The 25312-nt window shown below is 40.1% G+C and overlaps 1 protein-coding gene across 3 annotated transcripts; it reads right to left on the bottom strand.

The window, feature by feature from the left end:
- Positions 1-411: 411 nt before the first annotated feature.
- spry4 (sprouty homolog 4 (Drosophila)) lies at positions 412-24496 on the bottom strand. Of its 3 annotated transcripts, none has more exons than XM_043703213.2 (2): positions 23507-24496; positions 412-2396 (listed from the first exon to the last, which is right to left on the bottom strand). In XM_043703213.2, the coding sequence occupies exon 2, from the start codon at positions 2352-2354 to the stop codon at positions 1440-1442; it is 915 nt and encodes a 304-aa protein (XP_043559148.1). In that variant the 5' UTR covers positions 2355-2396; positions 23507-24496; the 3' UTR covers positions 412-1439. The 3 variants fall into 3 exon arrangements, with proteins under 3 accessions (XP_043559148.1, XP_043559147.1, XP_043559149.1); XM_043703212.2 differs by lacking the exon at positions 23507-24496 and adding an exon at positions 4242-4632; XM_043703214.2 differs by lacking the exon at positions 23507-24496 and adding an exon at positions 2516-2609.
- Positions 24497-25312: the final 816 nt, after the last annotated feature.

Here is a 25312-nt window from a genome sequence, read left to right as displayed (position 1 = left end):
GCAGATATTGCCAATTCTTACTCCCATCACAGCACTTCTTTAGAGCTGAATGGTTAGGCTACAGGACTCCACACGGCTTTGAACATACAAACTTAATTGCCTACACTCACATACTATAGTTGTAAAGAATTTAATAATGCAAAGACAACATGAGCCTTTTCTCCCTCCTTTTATATATCTCTACATATAGAGCCATGGTAATAATTGTGAATTATCATTTTTATATCTAATAGAATTAGTTTCTTAAAATGCTGACCCAGTAATTAGTTTTGTAGTAAATTTTAGTTGAAAAAGAGTCATTTTCATCTAATCATGCTCACTGATGAAATACAAAGTTCTCTCACTCCTCATAAAATAATCCCACTTAGCACTGGCACTGTTGATGTGCTAAGAAACTCTTGTGATGCAGAGACCAAGAAACCAGGTTTAATCGGGACCGGGAAGGCAATGCAAAATTTTGTTGCAGACGCATAACATACACAAAAACAATCAACTGTAAAGCCTTCCTAGCATTCAGAAAATTACATTCTGTTGCATGAAATCAGACACAGTTAACACATTTGATGCTTTAATTTGAAGGTTAAAGAATCTGTGGAGTAGAGTTTGGGCAACCTTTCCAAGAACATTGAAAATACTTCATTGTATTTTTTCAAGATTCTAATCTAAAGTGTCTAGTAAAATTTTAATATGTCTTCGGCCAGTAGTACCAATGTCTGTCAAGTTATTACACTGAACTTTGCAGTGATTACGATGTGCCTTACTTTGAGTTACATGCCATTTCCTCACAGAGCTTTTTGGCACAGCATGGATCAAGACTTTAAATACCACCTTAAAAGCAAATCATGCCATTTAAGAAGTTTAAAGGAATAATCGCTATTGATCATATTTCAAAAAAAGTCTCAGTATAGGCACTGACAGTAATGAAACTCTTTAGCTATAAAATATACCTCGTTAAATTCTGTGTGGCACTTCAAATAAAAGCCAAAACTGTGAAGCATGTTAGAATTAGCAATAGGCCAGAAGTCAATCAGAATAATGGCAACCAATATGTACTACATGGTGGAATTTCGAGGTAATGACTTAGACTGCTTAGAATTAGGACTCCCTTCTACCCATCCCACTCTCCCAAGAAAATGAAACCTTTTGGTTTTTGGATAGAACACCCTCCAAATGTTGACAACAAAGGCATAGATTTCTAAAGAGCTTTGCAAAACCCTCACATTTAACTGCTCCTTGAAAATTTATTTTAATTATATATTATGCCCATTTCAGAAAGACAGTAAGGTTTTGCCCACTCACTACTCTACAGACCATGTAATTCTTTTGAAAGCAGGAACTGGCAGCAAAGACTGAACTGGAAAAGTACAGATGTGATTTATTGTCCCATTAACCACATCACATTTCACCCCCACCCATCCCACCTCACAGGCCCTCTCGCATCAGGAGGGCAGCTTCTCCCCACTGCAGACTGACACCTCTGGGACCTTGCAGTACACACTGTTGGAGTTCTTGCAACGGCATCCTGGGCGGCTGACAGTGTCGTAAAACTTTTGGGAGAGTTTGACGCACCCAGTGGCTGGCAGATAGCACAGCAAACAGGGCAGGAATACTGACATGGCCCCCATACAACACCAGCGGGCACCACAGTTAGAGTGAGAACAGGAGCAGGGATGGTCAGCACAGGATCTCTCATCATCGTCATTGGTGCAATGGTAGAAAATCCCTGTTACCAGACACATGCAGGTGGCATAGTTGACAACTTTCTGCGGGGAGCAGAGGCACCTCTGACTGCAAACCCAACAGAACGGCAGAGTCCTGGGGGACACGCACTGGTTACACCTGCACTTCCCGCAGCCCTCGCATAACACCATGTGCTTGGCGTTCTCCTGGCGGCGGGGGGTCTCCTTCAGGTCGACACTTTTGTTGCCGGGGGGTGACTTGGGCTGTGAGCGAACAGCCCTGGGGCAGCCCTGCTGCTCGGCCACGGGAGGCGGCGCCGCGTGGTCCAGAAGCCGCTGGTCTGAAGAGGTGCTGCTGCTGCTGCTGATGGAGCTGGGCCGCCCGGTCACAGATGCCCAGGGTATGGCAGGGTGCTGACAGGCCGGCTCCCGGGGGGTGAGCGCTGTTGATTCTGGAGGCTGACCCGGCCTGCTCTGGGGGCTGGGGTTCCTACAGGGCTGGCTGGCCACAGGGTTCTCCACGTAGTCATTTTCCAGGCGGCTAGGCTTCATTTGGTCCATGGGGAGGATGGGCGTGTGCTGTAACCTCCCGCAAGGTAAGCGGCCATCCAGAAAGGGTTGGAACACAGAAGCGGGATTTCCTGCATTCCCGCCCAGAGAGACCCGGCGCTCCATTTAGACTCAGTCTTCTTTGATCGTTAATCAGATTTCCGGTGCCTGTCAACAAAAAAACAAAACAGAAATCAGGTATTTAAAGAGAGACAGAGAGAAAAAAAGATGCTGTAGTGTTGAGCCAAAACCTGACCAAACATCACTCTAAAAGCAGTGCACCTAACCTGAGCAAGGAACTCAACTATGACCAGTGAAGCTTGGCCAGTTTTGAAGGGATCTCAGAGCCTGAGAGGGGTCACAGACTCCTCACGGAGCTGAACTACTCGTCTGATGGCTGATGGCTCGAAGGTTTATTTACCAAATCTTCCCCAGGTCTCATCTATTTGTTGTCGAGGTCACATGTCCTTCAAAGGTGGGAACCTTAATAGTGTCAATCAGACCAAGCCACCAGTCCTGAACATTAATATGGATTTAGATACAACTCGCATTCAGTTTCATTATCGTTTAGTTTGTTGTGTTCCCTTACAGATCAGCGAAGTTATAACAACTAACCTCTCCAAAAAAAACAGGCCTGAGAAAGGGAAAACTTTGGATAAAAGAACTAACTGCCCTTGAAAATTATTTATTGTTTTAAAGAAATAATCCTGTCCCATCCTCCCCAAACGCTCAAATTTTCCGTTCGACTGTATTTCAATTATATCGATAGATTACTAAGAGAACGTTTCAGGCCAGAGATCTGCCTTGGTAATTGTATTTTTTTTTGCCATCAGTCTTATTCTTTGAATATTCTGCTGTTCGTTCACAATATAGGTGCTGACTATCAGGTCCAATTCATAAACCAGATTTGCTGCAGTAATCCAGGGAAGAGGGCAAGGCTGCTGTACAGAAAACCCGTACAATAATCTCCAGCAATGTTTGCATTACATACAGGCGTGTAAATACATGCATAAAGCCAAACCGAGGATGCAGGCAGTTTAAATGAAAATCGCGTCAAAGAGACAATCAAAACGCCCCAGTTTAAACACGGCTCTTGTGCAGCAGGAGATTTAGATATATTCCCTTCTGAATTATTCAGACAATATTCTGATAATTGAAAAATCCTCTTTTCAGCATGACTAAGGTATAAAGGGCAGGTTTCTGTCCATTCTCTTGTCAGAAAAAAATACAACGGGTCATGTTCTAAACAGGACAATATTTTGATTTCTGAATAATACAATGAAACGAGCACACTGAGATCGAAGGATGAATCACTATTATAATTCCAACCGTGAAGACGGCAGTCTGCATCGCAGGCGCAGTCAATAATGGAATTTCATTCATAAAATTGCCGTTTAATGAATGGATCCATTTGGCAGCACTCCGGGAGGCCAGGATGTATTTTTCATCAATTTGAATAATCGATTCAAGTCATTGAAAGATACAATGAAGCATATTGTCATAATAACCCTCATTTGTAATTGCGAGAGACGGGTTTACACAATAAATTCAGTCTCCGCTGTTTAAAGCATTAACTCGGAAATGATCCTTTAAACCCCGCAATCTTTTGATTCTCCGTTTTCCATTTATTTAATACAAACAAGATCGGTACTGAGACCTCCACAACATATTATCCCAATTAACAGCCCGAGTACGTGTCCTTTCACCCTGCTGTCGAAATGCTTAACATATAGTATTGAGGTTTAAAGAGAATCGGCGCTTTGCAAATTCATCAACGGTGGCTTTCAGCGCGCGAGAGCGCTTTGAAATCTGTTCAAATAAAAAACAATTCAGTGTACATTTAACGAATTATTTCTAAACGTAATAAATAATAATTCTAATACTATTCGTGCACGATTGAAGATGGATTCGCTGATCTAATTTACAGGCAAAAAAAGAGGGTCGGGACTCAGGATTGGAATATTTGATTAATAAAGGCTACATGTGTAGCGCTGATAAATAAAATATACTTACTTTAAATGTCCCAAGACTGATAACTAGCTTCGCTAGCACCCAGGTACAACGGGGAATGCTCTGCTTTGTAAATGCAGTACAGCTTGGCGTTGAGAGCGCTCACAGGCGGATTCTGCGAATTTTGTGAATGAAAACGGCTGGCAGTGGATGGAAGGGCAGTATTTTCCTTAAATGTTGTTGTAAATCAATACCGAATGTACAAACAATGCATAAATAAACTTAGTTACTCCCCAGACCACAGCAGTAACCACCAGGGGACATTGCAGATGCAGTCGTTGCTTTTGCAGGCTCACACTGGAGGTTGTGGATGAATCATTGATAAACTGCAGAGTCTCCAATTCAGTCCCGTCCATCAGCCCCGCTGCCAGTGAAATGCAGAAACTCATGAATGGGAAAGAGTCAACGCGCTGCGCATGCGACATCCCCGAGGTGCGCCGTGGGGGTTGTAGTCTACCCACCCATTCAGCTATCTTGCAGTTGCGTCACGGTGGACTACAACCCCCATCGGCCCGCGCTACACGCCTCCGCTTCCCACGGCTCTATTTGCATGCCGGTTTGCTATTGGGTACAGGGCGTCTGCCCGGCCGCCCATTGGCAAGTTGAAGAGGAAATGCCGCATCCGGTGACGGCTGATTGGGCGAGTGGAGGTGGGCTTGTAACTGGCGCGCCCTGATTGGTCCGAACGGCGTTCATTGAGAGATTCTCTGAGGAGGTTGTGAACTCGAGAATGGATAAGAGAAGCTGAGAGATGTGACTTACAGCGACATCCTGCCACAATTCAAGCACAACCTGAAGTGGAGGTTTCAGTAGGATTGCAATGAAGTTCATAGCACATTCATACTTTGTATTGGAGCATTCATTGCTGTAGTCTTTCTCTGTTCTTAAAATAAAATAAAGAACTGCAAATTATGGAAATCTCAAAATAAGACAAATTACTGGAGCTTTGACAAAGGGTCAGTTAGACTCGAAACGTCAGCTCTTTTCTCTCCTTACAGATGCTGCCAGACCTGCTGAGATGTTCCAGCATTTTCTCTTTTGGTTTCAGATTCCAGCATCCGCAGTAATTTGCTTTTATACTGGAGAAACTCAGCAGGCCTGGCAGCATTTGTTGAGAGAAAACAGTTAACGTAAATGTAAAATCGTTAATTCTGTCTCTCATTCCACAGTTGAGAGAAAACAGAGTTAACGTAAATGTAAAATCGTTAATTCTGTCTCTCACTCCACAGTTGCTTGCCAGACCTGCTGAGCTTCTCCAATAATTTCTGTTTTTGTTTCTTATCTGCATCTTTCAAGAGGGAAAGGGATTTTGGGCAAGCATAAGTGCAAGAAATTCAACTTGACTGAACGTGAGGACCCCAGCAGTCATCAATGACCAACAACAACTTGAAGTGACTTAAAATCTTTAATGAAATTAAATATCCTTCAGCACTTCACAGAAGCACTACAAAGCAACGTCAAACACCAGGCCATATAAAATAATATTAGGCGAGATGCTAAGTTTTAAGGAGAGTAGTAATGAGGATAGAGAGCTAATGGAAAATTATGGAGAGTTTTCTGAAGCCTGGAGCTTTCACATCTTAATGCATATCCAACAATGAAGGAGTGATTAAAATTTGAAAATCCAAACCCAGGATGTGAGGAGCACGGAATTGTATAACCAGAGGAGTTCACAATGGGAGGAGGCCATGGAAGAACTGGAAACCAAAGATAGAAATTCAAAACAAAGACAATTGTTTGACAGAGAGCAAATAGAGATTACCAAGCACAAGACACTTCAGTGAATGAGACAGTGACAATGGAGTTTTGAGCAACCTCAAATTTACAGAGGGTAGAACTCGGAAGGTCAGGAAGGAATATTCAAGTCTACGTGGAGTAAAGACATGCACATAGAATTCAGCAAGAGATGAACTGAGGCCGGGGCAGAGACAAAAGTGGAAATAATGGTGTGAATGCATGGAAGGAAGTTCATCTCTATGTCAAATATAACACCAAGATTGCAAACAGTCTGGTTCAGCCTCAAAGAGTTGCCAGGTAGAGACAGAGTGTCGGTGGCTAGGGAGCAGAGTTTGAGATTGGGACAAAGACAACATATTCTAGTTTCACAGTAACTAATTAAAGGAAATTGCAGTTCATCTTGTACAAGCAGACTGACAGCTAAAAGATTCCTAATCGAACTTTCTATACAGACCTATCAACCGCATCATTCAGTTGTGCTGTTTGTAATAAATAAAGGCCGGATCAGGAGTAATGCAAAACCAATACCATTAGACTTAATGTCTAGTAATACAATAAATATCAAGCATTAAACAATCTACTTAATATGAGAATTATTGATAAGAACAAACAAAAATACTGCTCAACTATTAAAGAAAAAAAAAGTTTTGCTAATCATCCCAGAAATTCAAACAGTTTGCCAAAATCATTTTGCAAAAGTTCTATGTAGGGCGCATAGATTTTTCTGAATGAAGGCATGAACTCTGGGGAATTTCCATTTTTTCACCTTGGCAAAATAATGTCACTATCAAGCTTCATCTATAATGTAACAATGCCAATCTCAAAAGACCAGCCTGCAATCATGCCAAGCAGTAAGGCCTGGAAGACTAAGGAAAAGACATGCAGACCACCTTCCACTCAGCTCCATTCCATAATTAATTCATTCTGGAAGAATACTTTCACTCTATATATCAACCAGAAAACAAAAACAGTGGAGGTATGCTTTACAAAGAATTATTAACTAAACTGATCAACAATCAAAACATAAATGAATAATGATTAACACATTTCCAACTAGCAATTAAGTTTAACAGAACAAATTCTGAAATTGATTCAAATTTTCTCTCATCAATGAGCAACAGGAGCTGTCATCATATTCCTTGATTCTATTTACTGCATTTCCCCATTCTCTTAAAGTTCAAGTTTGTCCATATTTCGGATTATCATTAAGCTGCCAGAAATCCCTCCAGTCCTCAAAATGCTCCTAACGTACAATGGAGAAGTGATCACATTTCCAACAGTAGCCATTCTTCTAATCTTTCAATAAGTTTGCCTCTACTTCCCAACTTACGAACATATCTCTGGCTACTCTTCCCTATTTAGCTTAGCTGAATGCTAGTCTCTGTAGGCCAGATCAGCTGTAGCATAGTACAGAGATTTGATTACACAGAAATATGGCTCTCCAGTTCTATGAACAACTTGCATGAAAAGAGCAAGTTCGCAGATGCCCACCTTAGTGATGCCATCAGTACCTTGTGTGTTGGGTCATTTACACAGGCAAAGCATGTGTCAGCTATTAGCTGAATATTACAGTGAAAGCACTGATAGAATCTAGACAGAAGCGGACATTCTTATTACCCCAGCACTGTTTCGAATAGAATCCAGGTCCCAGAAGTGAAAGGGCTCCATTCTTATACAATACCATTAGTCACAATCTTTTCAATTACAGGTTTTGCAGGTGTTGAACTATCAATCAGTGGTTCCACTCAATCACTGATTCAAGCACAGTCACGGATTGCGACACCAGAACACAGACCAAGTACAATGTGAGTGATAAGCATAGAATTCTACCAACACATTTACTAAAGGGTAACACAGTGAGGCACACTCCAACCGAGACAAGAACAATGGAGACTGGAAAGTGTGTTGCATGGTCAAAGCACAATTTAGGAAGTTCAAAGGACATCATAAATAGTAAGTAAGGTTTAATGAATCAACTGAACCACAAGGTAAGTATAATTATGCTCAGAGATTTTGCACAGGATGACAGGGGGTCAACAGCTGATAGAACTTTTCTGAGCCTATCTATTGCTATTCTAAAGGAGAACAAACATACTGCATACACACACACTTAGATGTACCACTCTGCAATGAAAGCTAATAAGGAAAAGTACTGGAGAGCTATAAGCTTTCATATTTTGACAGCTTTTTTGCAGTAACATGTATCCATTACAGTATATCTCATCTTGGCAATAAATGGTCAACCAGTTTAATGTGCATACATCATTAAAAATGCTCCAACGGTTGGTCAGTTAAGGTATTCAGTAACAACTTGCTTTCTTTGTCATGTGTTTTCAGTTCCAGATTTTGTAGGCAACTTAAAGTACAAATTATGATTTATAGTTTACATTCCAAGCAATATCCAATTTAAAAATATGCAGCTCTGCACAAGTTTCAAAAGGCATTAAATTCTTCCTTAGGCACCTTGGAGGCTCACAGAATGAAGCCATTAAAGTTCCAAAGTTTATCCTTCAGTATCCTCTCAAGTCCCTGAGGTAGTGTAAAATTCTTCTAAGATTTATGAGTTTTCCTACTATATCAGGTCCAAATAAAGGAGATTTAATAGTTGCTTATTAGCATCAATAAGCATATGAAAACAAAACATCCTTCACATGTGATTTGTTTTTAGTAGTAACATCACACAGTAAGAATGAGTACTAATCCATCCCTCCAGCAGGTACTATAAGTGACGCAGTTTATACTTACATGCTTCCTTAATCCACAGAAACTTTCCTCTGTATAGACCAACTTGAGTGACAGATACCACTGGAAGTCTATGCTTCTGCCTCTCTACCTAGCAGCGGCTGGGATGCAGAATGAGGATGCAGGTGGGTGGGAACATGCAGATTGAGCTCACACAGCCCACCCACATTAAACAATGCTAGCCCCTTGCTATGCAGCAGGGGTGCTGTGCTGCTTGGCATCAACTGAATGCGTACTTTTAATTAAAAATATGTTTGAAGTAGCAGATTGTTCACTGTAGAACTGCAACATGAACATTTCTACCTCCAATAGTTGTGTTTCAGGAACATTTATCTTTCTGATTTTGTTTAAACATATGCGATAGTTTCCTGTTAAGATTATTTTTGCCACCTCAGGTTCTAGCTAGCTCACAACCTGACCTACTTATTCAATATTTTGGTCTCATGAGACGAGTAAAAAAAATGCTACATATCATAATTCAACAAATTCAGTAATGATGCAGAAGGTATTATCATTGATCTATACTTAATTAATGAACACATTATATATGTTAGCGGGGTTAGATGAAGATGAATATGAAGTAGCAGGAGTAATGTAAGTACAGCATGGACCTGCAGGGCCTAATGATCTGTTTTTGCACTTTAAATACTTGATAAAGTTAGAGTTGTTTACCTTAGTGCTGTGAAGCTAAAATGGAGATTTGACAGACGTGAATAAGCATTTTCATATTGTAAATAAAAAGAAAATGTTTCCAGTGGTATTCAGACGACTAGCCATGATCACATGTTTAAGGTAATTGGTAAAAACATCAAAGGCACCAGGAAACCGCCTTTCACAAGACGATTTGCTGCAGTCTGGAGTGCACCACCTGACAGACTGATGGAAGCAGATTCAAGAAAAACTTACAAATAGGTAAATACTTGAAGTGAAGAATTGTACAAAGCCCATGGGAAAGATCAGGAGAGTGAGATTAATTGGATAGCTCTCCAAAGGCAATACTACAGGCACAATGGGCCAAATGGCCAATTTCTGTGCTATAGCATTCTATGATTCTACACCAAGTGAATTTATGATGTCCAAAATATAATTCATTCATTGTTTACCGTCAAATAAGTTTCACTCTTTTAAAGGTACCAATTTAAGTTCGTACAATAGCAGTTCATTTTGCATTGAAAGAGTAGCGATTCTACGCTCCATGCTTGAAACAAAATGTCCTATTTTGACTGCTCAGAATAAATAAAAATCTGATAACGTTAATTTCAATCAGTGCCGTTTCAAGCAAGAGGAATCTATTAAATGTCTCAATTCCACCTCAATGGGTTAAAGCTAAGTTACCAAAAAATATGTAACATTGAACAAGGTTCCAACAAATAAAATGAAAACAGATAAATTGCAAATAATTCTGCACAGTCTATTGTTATGAAGGTATCAGGGATACCGTATCTTTAAGAGATTTGAAAGCTAACAAGGACATAGAGAGGCACAGAGAGTCCAGAACAAGGTAACAATATCAGAACAGCTAGCACTGGCTGGGTTGTTATGAGACAAAAACCAATACAAAATCAATTTAAATTATGTCCCAAGATACCAAACACCAATCAAGTTTGAATTTGGTATTTTGTCAATAGTAAAACCAATGAAATGATCCAATGTTTTGGGGTATAAGACCAGAAAAAAAATTGAACTGTTGAGGGAGAACTGCCAAAAGACCAACAGATGTAGGCTGCTGGTAAGAGGTACCTGTCTAGAGAAGAAGTTTGCAGAGAAAAAAATAATCAACACCAACCTGGAGAGCAAATCTATAGAGGAAGATACAAAGAGAAGATTTGAAAGCTGGCTGGTTTTAAAATTTAATTTTTTCAGTAAATCTTTATCAGGGGTTTTATCGGGCCAGTATTGTAGAGGGGAAGGTAAAAGATAGGATTAGATACATGAATTATAAATAGTTGTTAGTTAAGATTCCAACAAATAACATGAAAACAGATAACTTGCAAATAGTTCTGCACTGTCTATTTAATGTTTGGTTGATTAATTCCACCAAATAAAAGGAACAGCTGAGCATTATACATTGATTGATGTGGCCACTAGAATACATTGATACATTGAGTGATTTTCTTTTTTAACTTGCCAAACAGTATTAACGGTGCAAAAGAGAACAAGGAGTGCAACTTCCTGGTTATACTGAAATGCTGCAATAATCATAGCATGTAACATACTGCGTCACTTTTCCTCTAAATATAGACCAAGGTAATTGTATCCAAACAGAACTATTCCCATTTATTTAATTATATAAATCTACATATATAGCATGTTATCATGCCTCTCAGAATTAATATTAAGTACTAATGCAGTCACAATATTAATTTGTTGTTGTTACCTACCAAATGTGGCAGTCATTTTATGTTGAACATGATTCAGCAACAGTAATGAGATAAATAACCAATCAATCTGGTTTTTGTTTGGTAGCAATGGTTGAGAAAGAAATGCTAGCAACGAGAAATATTTATTTCCCTTCTTTGAATAATGCCATGGAATACTTAATGTCCACATGTTGCATCAGGCAGTCTAACATGTCATTCAAGGGTGACACCTCTGACAGTGTAGCACTTCCTCAGTATTGCATTGGAATTTTTAATCCTAATTGTGGAAGGTCATTACTTCCAAGAATCCTGAAACAGTGGATAGGAAGATGAATAATTCACTCTGCGGTGATGCTTGGGGAGGATATTGTGGATTCTGGGTGCAGCCAAAATTAGGCTTGGTTGTGATGCCAGCAATTGTCAATGAACTCATGAACGGTATCCGGGTAGAAGAGATTTGAGTTTGCATTAGTGTTTTATTCTTAGCAACTAGACTGATTAGCCATGAATAACCATTATTTGGGTGTAATGTTGAGGCTGCCTGTCACTTTTGGAATAACATCACAATAATCAGGCAATGCCTCCAGGCAGTAAAGGAAGGAAGGAAATTGGAAGAGAAAATTGGTGAGAAAAAAGTTGTTAACCTGTTAGCCAACTGCCGCAGTAAATGATTTGTCTGTAAAGCACATTTGGGAAGCATTAGATTTTGCCTAGATGTCACAGTGACACTGCTATCTTTGAAGTTTAAGATCTATAATTGGGAAAACATAGTAGAACAAACATCTTGAGTGTAGGAGTTTTTGTTTTGCTTGAGTTTCAACTTTGAGCAAATATAGACACATAAGACTATTTTCTTCAAATAGTGCAACTTTTTCCAATGTATGTACATTAAAGTACACAAATAATGAGCTTATTTAATATAGTCAAAATATCATGTGTAGGAAATGAATAAATCAGGTGTTATGCAACAAAGATTCAAAGGAGTGAAATAAAGTTTCACCAAAATAATTCCTGGGATGGACGGATTGTCCAATGAGGAACTGCGAAATAGACGGCCGATATTCTCCGAAGAATGTTAAATGATCTCATTCAAACATTTGGGTTTCTTGCAGAAATCAGTAGGGTACAATTAGCAGAAGCAAGGTTCTCTGTCTGGACATTTGCATCAAGGTGCAGTGTCAGAATAAGCAGTATGGCATTTGGGACTAAGACAAGGAGGAATTTCTTCACTCAGAGGGTGGTGCATCTTTGGAATTCTTTGCCTCAGAGGCCTGTGGAGACTAAGTCTCAGAATATGTTCAAGACTGAGATTGATAGATTTCTACATATTGAAAACATCAAGACTCAGGGGATATTGCAGGAAAATTGTGTTGAAGTAGAAAATCAGCCACTGAATGAAAGAACTAGTTTAAAGGGCTCAATGACCAGCTGGTGCTCCTTTTTTATGCTCTTCTGATAAATTCTACATCAGTGTCTATTAAAGAAGCCTTCAGTCTTCCCTCTGCACACCAATAGCAATTATGAGATTCATAAAATACACAAGAAGACCACTCTGTTTATGTATCTGCTCTTTGTGTCCGCTGTTACCTGAATGTTCGTTGCAATCGTAACAAGGTTGATGAGTTAACAGCATAAATCATCATGAATGAATATGATTTGGTAGCCATTACGGAGACACGGTTACAGAATTGTCATGACTCGGAGTTAAATATCCAGCGGTACCAGACTATTTGGAAGGATAAATAGCAATGAAAGGGAGGTGGTGTAGCTCTGATATTCAAGGTCGACATCAGGGCAGGGCTGAGAGATGATGTAGGTTCTATGGAGAATGAGGTTCAATTTCATTTGGGCGGAAATTAAAATTCTAAGAAGAAAAAGTCACTGATAGGCGTAGTCTATAGGCCACCAAATAATAACATCACATTGGGACAGGCAATAAACAAAGAAATAACTAATGCCTGTAAAAATGGTATGGCTATTATCATGGGGGATTTTAATCTACATGTAGATTGGTCGAACCAGCTTGGCCAGGGTAGGACGAATTCATTGAATGCATCCGCAATAGTTTTCTTGAACACTATGTAATGGAACTGTTATGAAGTTGTGGGTGTACTGTACCTTTAAGAGAGCTGAAATTTCTGACCAGTACAGAGTTCTGAACAAGGTAACAATGAAACATTTGGTCAAACAACCAGCTAAGAAATGTGTTGCCTGGATACAAAAACAAAAGCAAATTTGGCCAATCAGTTTAAATTATGTCTGAACATAGCAATCTCCAATCAAGTTTGAATTTTGTTTTGACAATATTAAAACCAATGAAACAATCTGATGCTTTGGGGTATAAATATCAGACATTTTGAACAGTTACCCAGAGTGGCAAACAGCACCAACAAAAACAGAACGTTACAGACTCCCCGCGGAACTGTTCTCTTAAAGGTAGCTTTACCTATTAAAGACCTGTGAAGCAGAATCCCTAAGAAGAAGAAAAGACAGAGGAAAGTCTACAGAGGACACTCGGCGAAGCTGCCTGGTTTTCAAATGTGATTAGATTTTTTGTAAATCATAATTGGGATTTTTATCGAACCAGTATTGTAGAGGGGGAGGTAAAAGATAGGCTTAAGAGAAAGGAGTTGTAAGTAGCTGTTAGTTAATTTTTCTCTGTTAGACTTTTAAAAAATAAATTTTTACTTTACACAATGAGTTTTGGGATAGTTCTTTGCCTCTTGAATGTTAACAGATTACAGCATGGGGTGAATCTTTTCTGTATTGCTGGTCTAAATAAACAGAAGGGTTTACTCCATGCCATAACAGAACTGATGAGGGAGCAAGCTATCCTAGACCTGGTCCTGTGTAATGAGACAGGAATAATTAATGACCTCATAATTTGGGATCCTCTTGGAAGAGGTGATCACAGTATGGTTGAATTTAGAATACAACTGGAGAGTGTGGTTGAACAAGGGAGGCTACAACAGAATGAGGGAGGACCTGGCTAGAGTAGAAACGTGCTCAGCAAAAGTATATTCCAGTGAAAAGGAAGGACCACAAGAAGAGAGGTAATCTGCCATGGGTATCTAAGGAAATAAGGGATGCTATCAAACTGAAAAAGAACACATACAATAGTGGCCAAAAACAGCAGGAATCTAGAAGACTGGGATAACTTTAAAGGTCAATGGGAAGCCACAAAAAGAGCTATTAAGAAAAGTAAGATAGATTATGAGAAAAAACTAGCACAGAATATAAAGACAGATAGCAAAAGTTTCTATGAATATATAAAATGAAAAAAAGTGGCTAAAGTAAACATTGGTCCTTTAGGGAGTGAGAAGCAGCATTTAGTTATGGGATATGATAAAATGGCCAAGGCATTGAACAGGTACTTTGTACCAGTGTTCATAGTGAAGGACACTAACAACATGCCAGTAAGTGACGAAGAGATGAAGGTAGTTGAGGACCTAGAAACAATCATTATTAAAGATGACCTAGTGTTGGGTAAGCTAAAGGACCTAAGGATAGGTAAGTCTCCTGGCTCTGATGGAATGCACTCCAAGGTACTAAAAGCAATGGCAGGAGAAATAGCAGTCACACTGGCAGTAATTTTCCAAAATTCGCTGGACTCTGGGGCAGTCCCAGCAGATCAGAAAACAGCAAATGTGATGCCACTGTTTAAGGATGTTGCTAGGGTTTGAGGATTTGAGCTATAGGAAGAGGTTGAATAGGCTGGGGCTGTTTTCCCTGGAGCGTCGGAGGCTGAGAGGTGACCTTATAGAAGTTTATAAAATCATGAGGGGCATGGATAGGGTAGGGTAAATAGGGTAAATAAATGGGGTGGGGGAGTCCAGAACTAGAGGGCATAGGTTTAGGGCGAGAGGGGAAAGATACAAAAGAGACCTTAGGGGCAACTTTTTACGCAGAAGGTGATGCGTGTGTGGAATGGGCAGCCAGGGGAAGTGGTGGTGGTTGGTATAATTGCAACGTTTAAGAGGCATTTGGATGGGTATATGAATAGGAAGGGTTTCAAGGGATATGGGCTGGGTGCTGGCAGGTGGGACTAGATTGGGTCGAGCTATCTGGTCGGCATGGACGAGTTGGACCGAAGGGTCTGTTTCCATGCTGTACATCTCTATGACTCTATGACTAAAAAGGGAGGTAGACAAAAGATGAGGAATTACAGTCCAGTTAACTTAACCTCTATAATGGGTGAAGATGCTTGAATATATTATCAAGGAAGAAATAGCAGGGCATATTGAAAGAGGTTGTCCCATTGGACAGACACAGCATAGGTTCATGAGGGGCAGGTCATGCTTGACAAATCTTTTGGAATTCTGTAGACATTTCGAGCAAGGTGAACAACGAGGACCCAGTGGATAGATATGGTGTACCTAGATTTCCAAAAGGCCTTCGACAAGGTTCTGCACATGAAGCTGCTGCATAAGATAAGGATGCATAGTGTTAGGGGTAAAGTATTAGCATGAATAGAGGATTAGTTGACTAACAGGAAGCAAAGAGTGGGGATAAATGGGTGCTATTCTGGCTGGCAATCAATAACTAGTGGTGTGCCTCAAGGATTGGTGTTGGGACCGCAATTATTTAAAACTTATATAGATGATTTGGAGTTTTTTAGATTAGATTAGATTACATTACAGTGTGGAAACAGGCCCTTCGGCCCAACAAGTCCACACCGACCCGCCGAAGCGCAATCCACCCATACCCCTACATTTACCCCTTACCTAACACTACGGGCAATTTAGCATGGCCAATTCACCTGACCTGCACATCTTTGTGACTGTGGGAGGAAACCGGAGCACCCAGAGGAAACCCACGCAGACACGGGGAGAACGTGCAAACTCCACACAGTCAGTCGCCTGAGGCGGGAATTGAACCTGGGTCTCCGGCGCTGTGAGGCAGCAGTGCTAACCACTGTGCCACCGTGCCGCCCACTAAGTTGGTGACCACATATACGTTGTCAAAGTTTGCAGACAACACTAAGATGAGTGGCACAGCAAAGTGCGCAGAGGATGGTGAAACTTTGCAGAGGAACATAAATGCATTGAGTGAGTGGTCAAAGGTCTGGCAGATGGAATACAATGATAATAAATGTGAAGGCATACATTTTGGTAGGAGTGACAGTAAAATAGGTTATTACTTGAATGGTAAAATGTTGCAGCATGCTGCTGTGCAAAGGGACCTGGGTGTCTTTGTACATGAATCACAGAAGGTTGATCTGCAGTTACAACAAGGAATTAGGAAGGCAAACGGAATTTTGTCCTTCATTGCTAAAGGAGTTGAGTTTAAAAGCAGAAAGGTAATGTTGCAGCTGTACAAGATACTGGTGAGGCCACACCTGGAGTACTGTGTGCAGTTTTGGTCTCCTTATTTGAGAAAGGATGTACTGGCACTGGAGGGGGTGCAGAGGAGGTTCACTAGGTTGATTCCGTAGTGAAGAGTGTTAAATTATGAGAGATTGAGTAAATTGGGATTATATTCATTGGAAAGCAGAAGAATGAGGGAGGAATCTTATAGAAACATATAAAATTATGAAGGGAATTGATAAAGTAGAAGTAGATAGGATGTTTCCACTGGTAGGTGAAGCTAGGGCAAGAGGGCATGACCTCAAGACTCGAGGGTGCAGATTTAGGACTGAATTGAGAAGGAACTCCTTCACCCAGAGGGTTGTTAACCTATGGAATTCCTTGTCCAGGGAGGTAGTTTGCACTACTTCAGCAAACGCTTTTAAAGTTAAGATAGATTGTTTTGGAAAACAAAGGAATTAAGGGATACAGTGAGAGTGAGGGTAAGTGCAGCTGAGTCCATGAAACGATTAGCCATGATCTTGTTGAATGGCAGAGCAGGCTCGAAGGGCCAGACAGCCTATTCCTGCTCCTAGTTCTTATGTTCTTATCACAGAGCCGAACTAAATTAAATTAAAATGCTACTCTTTATTTTATATGTACCATATCTTAAGAAACAGACGAGTGGGTGCAGCAGGGGTTAACAAGCACAATTAACATTCAGACTGATGGATGGAGGTTCTGCTCTCTCTGCTGGCTGTGAGGATGTTAAATGTGATAAATTGAGCTCGCCTTGACTCAAGTACCAAGTAGACCAGAGCTGAAGTGCAGAAGCATCCGCATTGCAATACAAAAGATGTGGCAATCTCAAAGAAATTAGAAAGGGATGTTTTTCTGAGGCTGAGATTGAGAAGAAGGAGCACTTTTGGATAGAGATTTAATCAACATCTGTCAACACGATAATCTGAGTTGACAGTAATTGATGGTAACCTGGTGTGTTGAGAATGGAACAGTATTCATTTTGCAGTAAATATGAGAGCCAAAAAAATGACATTACAATACAGTTTAAAGAAACCTTTCAGAACAACTCAAACTAACACTAGGTTGCATTAACCAGATATCAAGAAAGTTTCAAGTCAATTCTATATTTCATAAATTAGACCTTGAAACTGGTGAAACTACTTTGGAAATGATTAAAGATAAGTCAGTACAGATCTGACTCTGTTAACATCTTGCTGGAAATGAGAATAGAAATCTTACATCCATTTACTGCCAGATATATGAATTAATTCCACACCAACACCGCCTTCAAAATTAGGAACATAGCAAATTTGTGCAGAGAAAAAGGCAAAATAGAACTCCTGACCCACTCAAGAGTTCTCTGAAGTATTAAGTTGACTGCCTCAGCTTTGTCACTATAGGCAGATATAAGAGGCAAGTAGACCAGCTATACCTACATAACAACACTTCTTTATCACTACAACAGATTATCTGGTCATTTATCCTAATGCTACTTATGGGATCTTGTTCTGCACAAAACTGGCTGTTGTATTTTTCTACATAACAACAGTGACTGCACTTCAAATATACTTCAGTGGCTGTGAATGCATTGGGACATCCTAAGATTGTGTAAGGTATTGTATAAATGCAAGCTCTTTGCCTCCTCACTGTTTGAAATAGGGTCTGCCTTGACAGCAACAATACTGCACAATCACATAGCACAACACAACAAGTGAAGGAGCTCCATCTGAGAGTGGGAAGTGCAGTGAAAGTAGAGGAATTAACTAGAGAAAAGGCATCTTGAGAGTCGAAAACTAAATAACTATTATAACATTTAAAATCATATGTAGTGTCATTCAAAGGTTTTTACAAATACTGATTGAAGCATGGTGTATAAACTTCTGGTGCAATACGCTGAGTTGCAGCTTGTCCCCAACTCAATGATTGTTTGATTCTATTGGAATGTTAGGACATTAGAAAGGTAATCACTGTTTATGTCTTCAGTTTACAGCTTTAGTAAAATTTCTGGTAGCTATACTCCCTCAGAATAAACAGATGACGTCAATAGTTGAAGCTTCTTGAGGATATTTCTTCATTTTTATGAAACATTGTCAAATTTACCTTCATCTTGTTCAAAATCTTTTAAAAAATGGAAAGAAAGGCCATGGAACAAAAAAAAACTAGCCTAAGAAGCTCAGAACTGCACCTGCCAGGTCTGAAGAATGGGCTGTCTTCAAATTGGTAAAATCTAATGCATACCAGAAATATTAAAGCACCATTAAATATTTTCATCTTTTCTGAAACTCATCAGATGTGACTACTTGTGGGCTGAATTTACAATGAAATTTCATCAGAATCACTGCAAATAAGCCCAGAAACAGAAGTTCAGCCATTTGAGACTGCTCGACTATTCAATGACATCATGGCTGAATTCATATTCATCAACTCGATTTTCCTGTCTTTTCCATAAAATTCTTGATTCCCTTACTGATTAAAAATCTATGTACCTCAGCTTTGAATATACTTAATGACCGAGCTTTACAGCCTTCTGTGGTAAAGAATTCCACAGATTCATTAAGCTCTGAAAGAAGAAATTCCTCCTTCATCTCTGTCTTATATGGGTTTGTTCTAAGATTATGTCCTCTGATCTTAGACTCTCCTACAAATGACTCCCAAATTCCTCTATGTTGTAGCTTTCTGCAGTCTTTCTCCATTTAAATGATATTCAGCTCCTCTATTCTTCTTGCTAAAGTACATAACCTCAGATTTTTCAACATTATAATACAACTGCCTAATTTTTGTCCACTTGCCTAACCAGTCTATATCCCTTTTGCAGACTTTGAGAGTCATTCTCACCATTTGCCTTCCCTCCTTTTTTTGTGTCATGTGCAAGCTTGGCTGTAATATTTTCACTTCTCTCATTCAAGTTATTGACAAATTTGTAAATAATTGTGACCCCATTTGAGACTGCTCGACTATTCAATGACATCATGGCTGAATTCATATTCATCAACTCGATTTTCCTGTCTTTTCCATAAAATTTTTCAACATTATAATACAACTGCCTAATTTTTGTCCACTTGCCTAACCAGTCTATATCCCTTTTGCAGACTTTGAGAGTCATTCTCACCATTTGCCTTCCCTCCTTTTTTTGTGTCATGTGCAAGCTTGGCTGTAATATTTTCACTTCTCTCATTCAAGTTATTGACAAATTTGTAAATAATTGTGACCCCAATACTGATCCCAATGACACTCTACTAGCTAGGCTGCCACCCTGAAAATGCTCCCTTATCCCACTTCTTTGTTTTTTATTAATTAGCCAACACCCTATCGATGCTCATCTACTACCTCCAACACCATGAGCTCTTCTCCTTTCAGTAACCTAACATGTGGTACATTATCAAATGCTTTCTTTAAATCCAAATATATTACATCCACTAGTTGACCTTTATCTATGCTGACAGTTATTTCCCTAAAGAATTCTACTAAATCTATGAAGCATGATTTCCCCCTAATGAAGCCATGTTGACTCTGCTTAATCATGTTAGGTATTTCTAAATGCATTATTATTACAATATTATAATAGATTCTAATATTTTCCCAATGACAGATGTTAAGCTAACTGGCCTATTTATAAACTAACACATTTTTGTCTCCTTCCCTTTGTAAATGAAGAGTTATGTTGGCAGTTTTCCAACGCTCTGGGACTTTTCCTAATCTAAGTTTACTGACAGTGAGTCCAATATTTCTGTAGCTATTTTTTTTTACTATCCTAAATTGCAACCCTAGGGGACTTATTAGTCTTTAACCCCATTAGTTTCCATAGCACTATTTTTCTAGTGATAGTTATTGTATTAACTTCCTCTCCTTTTGCCCCTTGATTAATTAGTGTTCTAGAATATTCTTCCAAAGGGAAGACTGAAACAAAGTATTTAGTCAACTCCTCTACAATTTCCTTTTCCCATTACTAGTTCCCCAGCCTTGTTCTCTGACCCAAATCTCTGAATTCAAGCCACCAAGCAGCAACATGAGAAAGAACCTTTTTTTCACAGGAGTGATTGGGGTCAAGAATGCACTGCCCAAGAGTGTGGTGAAGGCAGATAAAATCAGGGTTTTCAAGTGAGAATTTGACAAGCTTAGAATCAAAGAATCCCTACACTGTGGAAGAAGGTCATTCAGCCTGTTGAGTCCACACTGACCCTCCAACGAGCATTCCACCCATCCTATCCCTGTAACCCTGTATTCCCCATGGCTAATTCACCTAATCTGCATATCTTTGGACTGTGGGAGGAAACCAGAGCACCCACAGAAACTTATGCAGACACAAGGAGAATGTGCAAACTCCACACAGACAGTTGCCTGAAGATTCTGAGGAGAAAACAAAATACAGAACTGTGGGGAAAAGGCAGGAGAACTAGATTAATTTAGCTGCATTTGCAGTGATGCAGCACTGACAAGATGGCCTGATTTCAACTTAGCTTTGAAAGCAGTGAGAATTCTAATCACAGGAAAATCTCCCAAAGAGCTGTGGATGCTGGAAATCTGAAATAAAACCAGTCATTGGTGGAAAAACTCAGCAGGTGTGGTAGCATCTGTGGAGAGAAAGCAAAGTTAATGTTTTGGGTCCAATGACCTTTCTTCAGAATTCTACTCAGGACCGAGTTTTCACAGGGTCCTGTGTCAATAGATGTGAGAGAGAGCCGAGCGAGTTTGTGTGTGTGTGTGTGTTCAATATTTATCATGGGCAGGCAGGAATCAGTTAGGCCTCAGTCAGATCAGCCTCAGTCATGATCTTTGGTAGAAGGCTAGAGGGTCTGAATAGCCTATTCCATACAGTTATATATAGAACTGTATCAAGCACAGTGCTGTTGGAAGGATTTAGAATTCATCTCTGCAGCTCACCAAAAAAAAAGGTTTTGGACCAATAAGGGCAAAGCTAGTAAAGTTGCGGGAACAAATCCAACAGATTTATATCATTATTTTTGTTTTTTTTAACTTTAAAGCGCTGGCGCCTGTTTATACGCCAACTGAAGCGTATACACTGCCACGTTACTCATACAGCCTTTGCAATAATGACTGCTTTAATTAAGGATTATAACAAAATACACAATCCAGAGATCATTAACGTACAAACTGTGAAGTATGCATGACCTTCAGTGGTCGAGTTTTTATGAAAGTGTGACTCCAACAACTGGCAGATTTTCCTCAGCACCGCCCCAGAAAAAAAAGTTTGCATTTATAAATATGCTGCTTGATGGGAAAACAGAAGCAGCATGGAATTGAAAATCCCCAAAACATGAGAGTTAAAATAAAATCGGAGGTTCTCATGTAATAAACGTTGGATTTGATTTATTGGGTCAATATAAAACCGGCGGCCCTGATGATAAACAGCAGAATCGGGGAATGTAGCGACCGATCCACAAAGTGTCTGCAAAAATCCAGGAATCCCGTGGTTTTTTTTAAAAGAAAGGGGAATGTGATTTAGAGCAACTATAAAGCAGCAATTCCAGCTATGTGTCAGCACACAGACACACACACACCAGTCAGTCTCTTCCTGCAAATGGAAGGCACATAGTGGCCTCATATCTCAACTGTGTACAATGCAGTAGTCGAGATCAGGGCATGGTGAGGGCGTGGATAAATGTGGAATCCTGTCAAGAGTCCTACATTCGTTTACCAAAGGCGTGAAATAATGAAGCACTCCATTTCTTCACAGTAGACAAAAATAATTAAAGCCCTTTTCTTGTTGTTTGTGAACGCGAGGGGAAATATATTGGAACTTGACCCTTAATCTCTCCACACGTTAAAGAAGCGAGGGACAATAAACTTTGAAGACTGTTGAACAATTGCAGTGAGTAAACATTGATTAACATATTCAGCTTGTAACGCTAAAAAAGAATGCGTAGGTCGAAAAGCCTTCGGACTCTGAAGGGGAAACGCCAAACGATTTTAGTTCGACGATGTAAATTAATAAAACGGTCGGCTTCATCTATTTAACCAAATCAGAATACAGACTGTGGCATCGGGGGCCAATATTTAGGTAGCAGTGCGGGAGAGTAAGGCTGAATGGATTGAATTTGTATGAACTGGGAGGGGGAAGCAGAATTCTTTCTTTAAGCAGGACTGGTGCAGACAGCCCGCCTGCCAGGCGCCCTGAGCCTCACAAAAGGACAGGATGTGTTCATTTGTAAGTAAACCACAGAACGGAAATTATTGTAATTTTCTCTAAAGTATCCTACTGTCTGCTCTCCTGCCCGCCCCCCCCCCCTGCTGCACACACAAGCAAAAAGGAAGGGAGAAGGGATCCGTTTGAACGTGCAGCAAATGTTGTCCATGAGCCAAAGTCCAAAGTTTTAAAAATAGAAGAATAAAACTTTTTTTAAAAATGCGAATTTAAGACACTTTTTGAAAGGGAAACTCTCCACACTTTACCTAGTGAAAAGGCAACAAATCCGAACTTTGTGTCAGACTGAATTCTAGAGAGCCACTTTTTGTTTAACAGGGCTTGAGTAGAAGCAATATTTGATCTTTTTTTAAAAAAACACTTTTTTCATCCCACTCCCTCAAGTTTAAGAAAGATAGGTGTCGATTCATTTTTTCAAAATAGCTTTGTTGCTCCAGATGGAAACAATAACATTATATTCCGTACCATCATAGTAAATAATCACAGTGAAATGAGTTTAATATGAAAACGGCTGAGAGTTTGATATGTTTGATGGAGAGAGAAATTCATTCACAATATCGTGGGGGGTTTTGTGTTTCTGAATCCAAGTTTGCGAAATGCCAAGAGGCAACAATGCTGGCGAGTTCACCAAGAAAAATTGTTTTTCCAGTTAAATATGAATTAACCGGAGGTGGGAGGGAGGGAATTCCTACATTTTACGTGATTTAATTAAAAAGAAAACTGTGTTCTGGGAATATTATAAGTGACATGATTTGAATCTCCGTGGTTGCACACATGCACACAATACAGAGTTCAATACATGGTTAGATTTTAACAATAACATTCCACTCAGCGACATTATTTTGCAAGATTAGAATCCTCTCACTTAGAAAGTGGCAGAGAGCATAGCCCACCGCCTCGTTGCAAAGGGCAGATCTGCTTTAAGAAGCTGATGTTTGGTTTCCGAAGCCAAGCACTCACCGTGAACCAGAATCTGGGAGGCTGGTGAGTGGATGTGAGGAGTTTCTCTCTTGTTCTTTCGATTGGACTTTCTGAGCGTTTCCAACTGATAAGAGTCTCCATGTATCGCTCGTCGCTGTTATTGTTCGCGTGCTGTTGCTGCCAATCATCCTTTTGACAGGCCGGAAGGACCGGGGACTGTACAAACCAGAGGGTTGGAAGGAAAGGCTGCACATCGTTCGATAATAACAAATGCACCGTTTCTGTACTTAGCAACGATGCATTGTATCAGCTGCCGAATGGCTTGGATCCACTCGCCATGCATTTTATTTTTTTTAGGAAAAGCCTGTCGAGAGAGGGAAGCTGAAAGCGAGAGATTTGTGAGAGCGAAGACTTCAGCTAAAGTTTCCTTCGGAAAAAAAAAATTTCACTCATTTTCAAGTTTTATTGTGATAGAAAGTAGAGATTGATTCTCATCAGGAGATCCTGTACTGATCCCACGCCAGACCTGGTACGGATGAATGAGAGGATTGGCTCCAGAGATGTAATATCTCCCATGTTTTTATGTTCCTGGTATGAAAGAAGTGCACACCAGTTTAGCGTCCTCAGTCCTAGATTCATCTAGACTCCAAACGTTAGCTTGCTGTCTGTCCATGCATGCTGCCTCTGTGACCATCAGCATTTGTTATTTTCAGTACAGATTACAACATCCACAGTAATTTGTTCTTGCCTGTCTAAAGAACTGCTCCTTTCATGGATGTAAAACATCCCAAAGCACTCTCCAGGAAAAGCAAAAAAAAAATCGAATAATAAAAAAAAAGTTGCTGAACCTGGTCTGGCAGCATCTGTGGAGGGAGAAATTGTTAACATTTTGACTATTCCTTGGAAGAATGTTCTCATGCTGTCTGGGCCAACATTCATCCTTCTGCATAGTAAAGTAACCCAAGGTGATTCACAGGAGGATTGTAAAACACAGTGGTACCAAGCCACACAAGGAGCAAAGTTCCCTCGAAGCTGCACGGCCACATAGCCATTCAGAGTTTCTGTGTACCCTGCTCACAGTGCAGACCCATATATGTCTGGTTTTAGAGGTCCTTGCCATGCAGATTCATACAGCACAGGAAAGATTAGAGGAAGCACAGATGAGAAATTATCAGGTCAGATGACCTTTGCTCAAAGAGGTGAGTTCCAAGGTGTGTCTTAAAAGAGGAAAGTAAGGTAGAGAGCGGGAGAAGTGTTCAGAGGATATTCCAGAGTTTTGAGCCTAAACAACCTATTGCTGTGCCACCAAAGGTAGAGCAGTTAAATGCATGAGTGCCAGAATTACAGGGAAGTATATGCATGTTCAGTGTGAGGATGGTCGAGCATTGGTGGGAGCTTGGTTTGGTGAGGAGAGGGGTGTAGCAAAGGGAGCCAGTCAGATTGTCTCAACCTTAGTGACAAAGAAGTCCAGTAATCCCTCGCAATTATCGTTGGAGGTAGGGTTGGAGGGGATACGAATTGGGGTTTAAGAAGGTGTTGATGATCTTTCCATTCCATGATTGTCCAGTTGGACCATTTTCTCAGCACTTTGGCCTCAGTGGTTGGTTACCTCCAAAATTAGAGGTCTTCATATCAGCAGTTTGTGTGATGTACAATTGAACTAAATCTTGTCTATATCCTCAGGGCTCCATATCCCCTCGCAAGGGTTATTCAGCAGCAACTCCTAAACCAGCAACTTTGAACACCTTGACGGACAAGGCAGTTGACCACCTACAAGGCATATATTGTCCCAACTTGAATAATCCATCATCGGTGGATCAGAATTTTGAAACACTCATAACTAAC

The sequence above is a fragment of the Chiloscyllium plagiosum genome, unplaced genomic scaffold (genome assembly GCF_037043375.1).
Source record: "Chiloscyllium plagiosum isolate Xiang-an unplaced genomic scaffold, Cpla_swu_hap1 HiC_scaffold_16, whole genome shotgun sequence".
In the NCBI taxonomy this organism is placed as follows: Eukaryota; Metazoa; Chordata; class Chondrichthyes; order Orectolobiformes; family Hemiscylliidae; genus Chiloscyllium; species Chiloscyllium plagiosum.
Note: the sequence above shows the minus strand (reverse complement) of the source record. Positions and strands in the feature narration are given on the sequence as shown.

What these genes read in the sequence shown, in the direction of transcription:
- spry4 (XM_043703213.2), bottom strand. Translation starts at nt 2,354, where the DNA reads ATGGAGCGCCGGGTCTCTCTGGGCGGGAATGCAGGAAATCCCGCTTCT.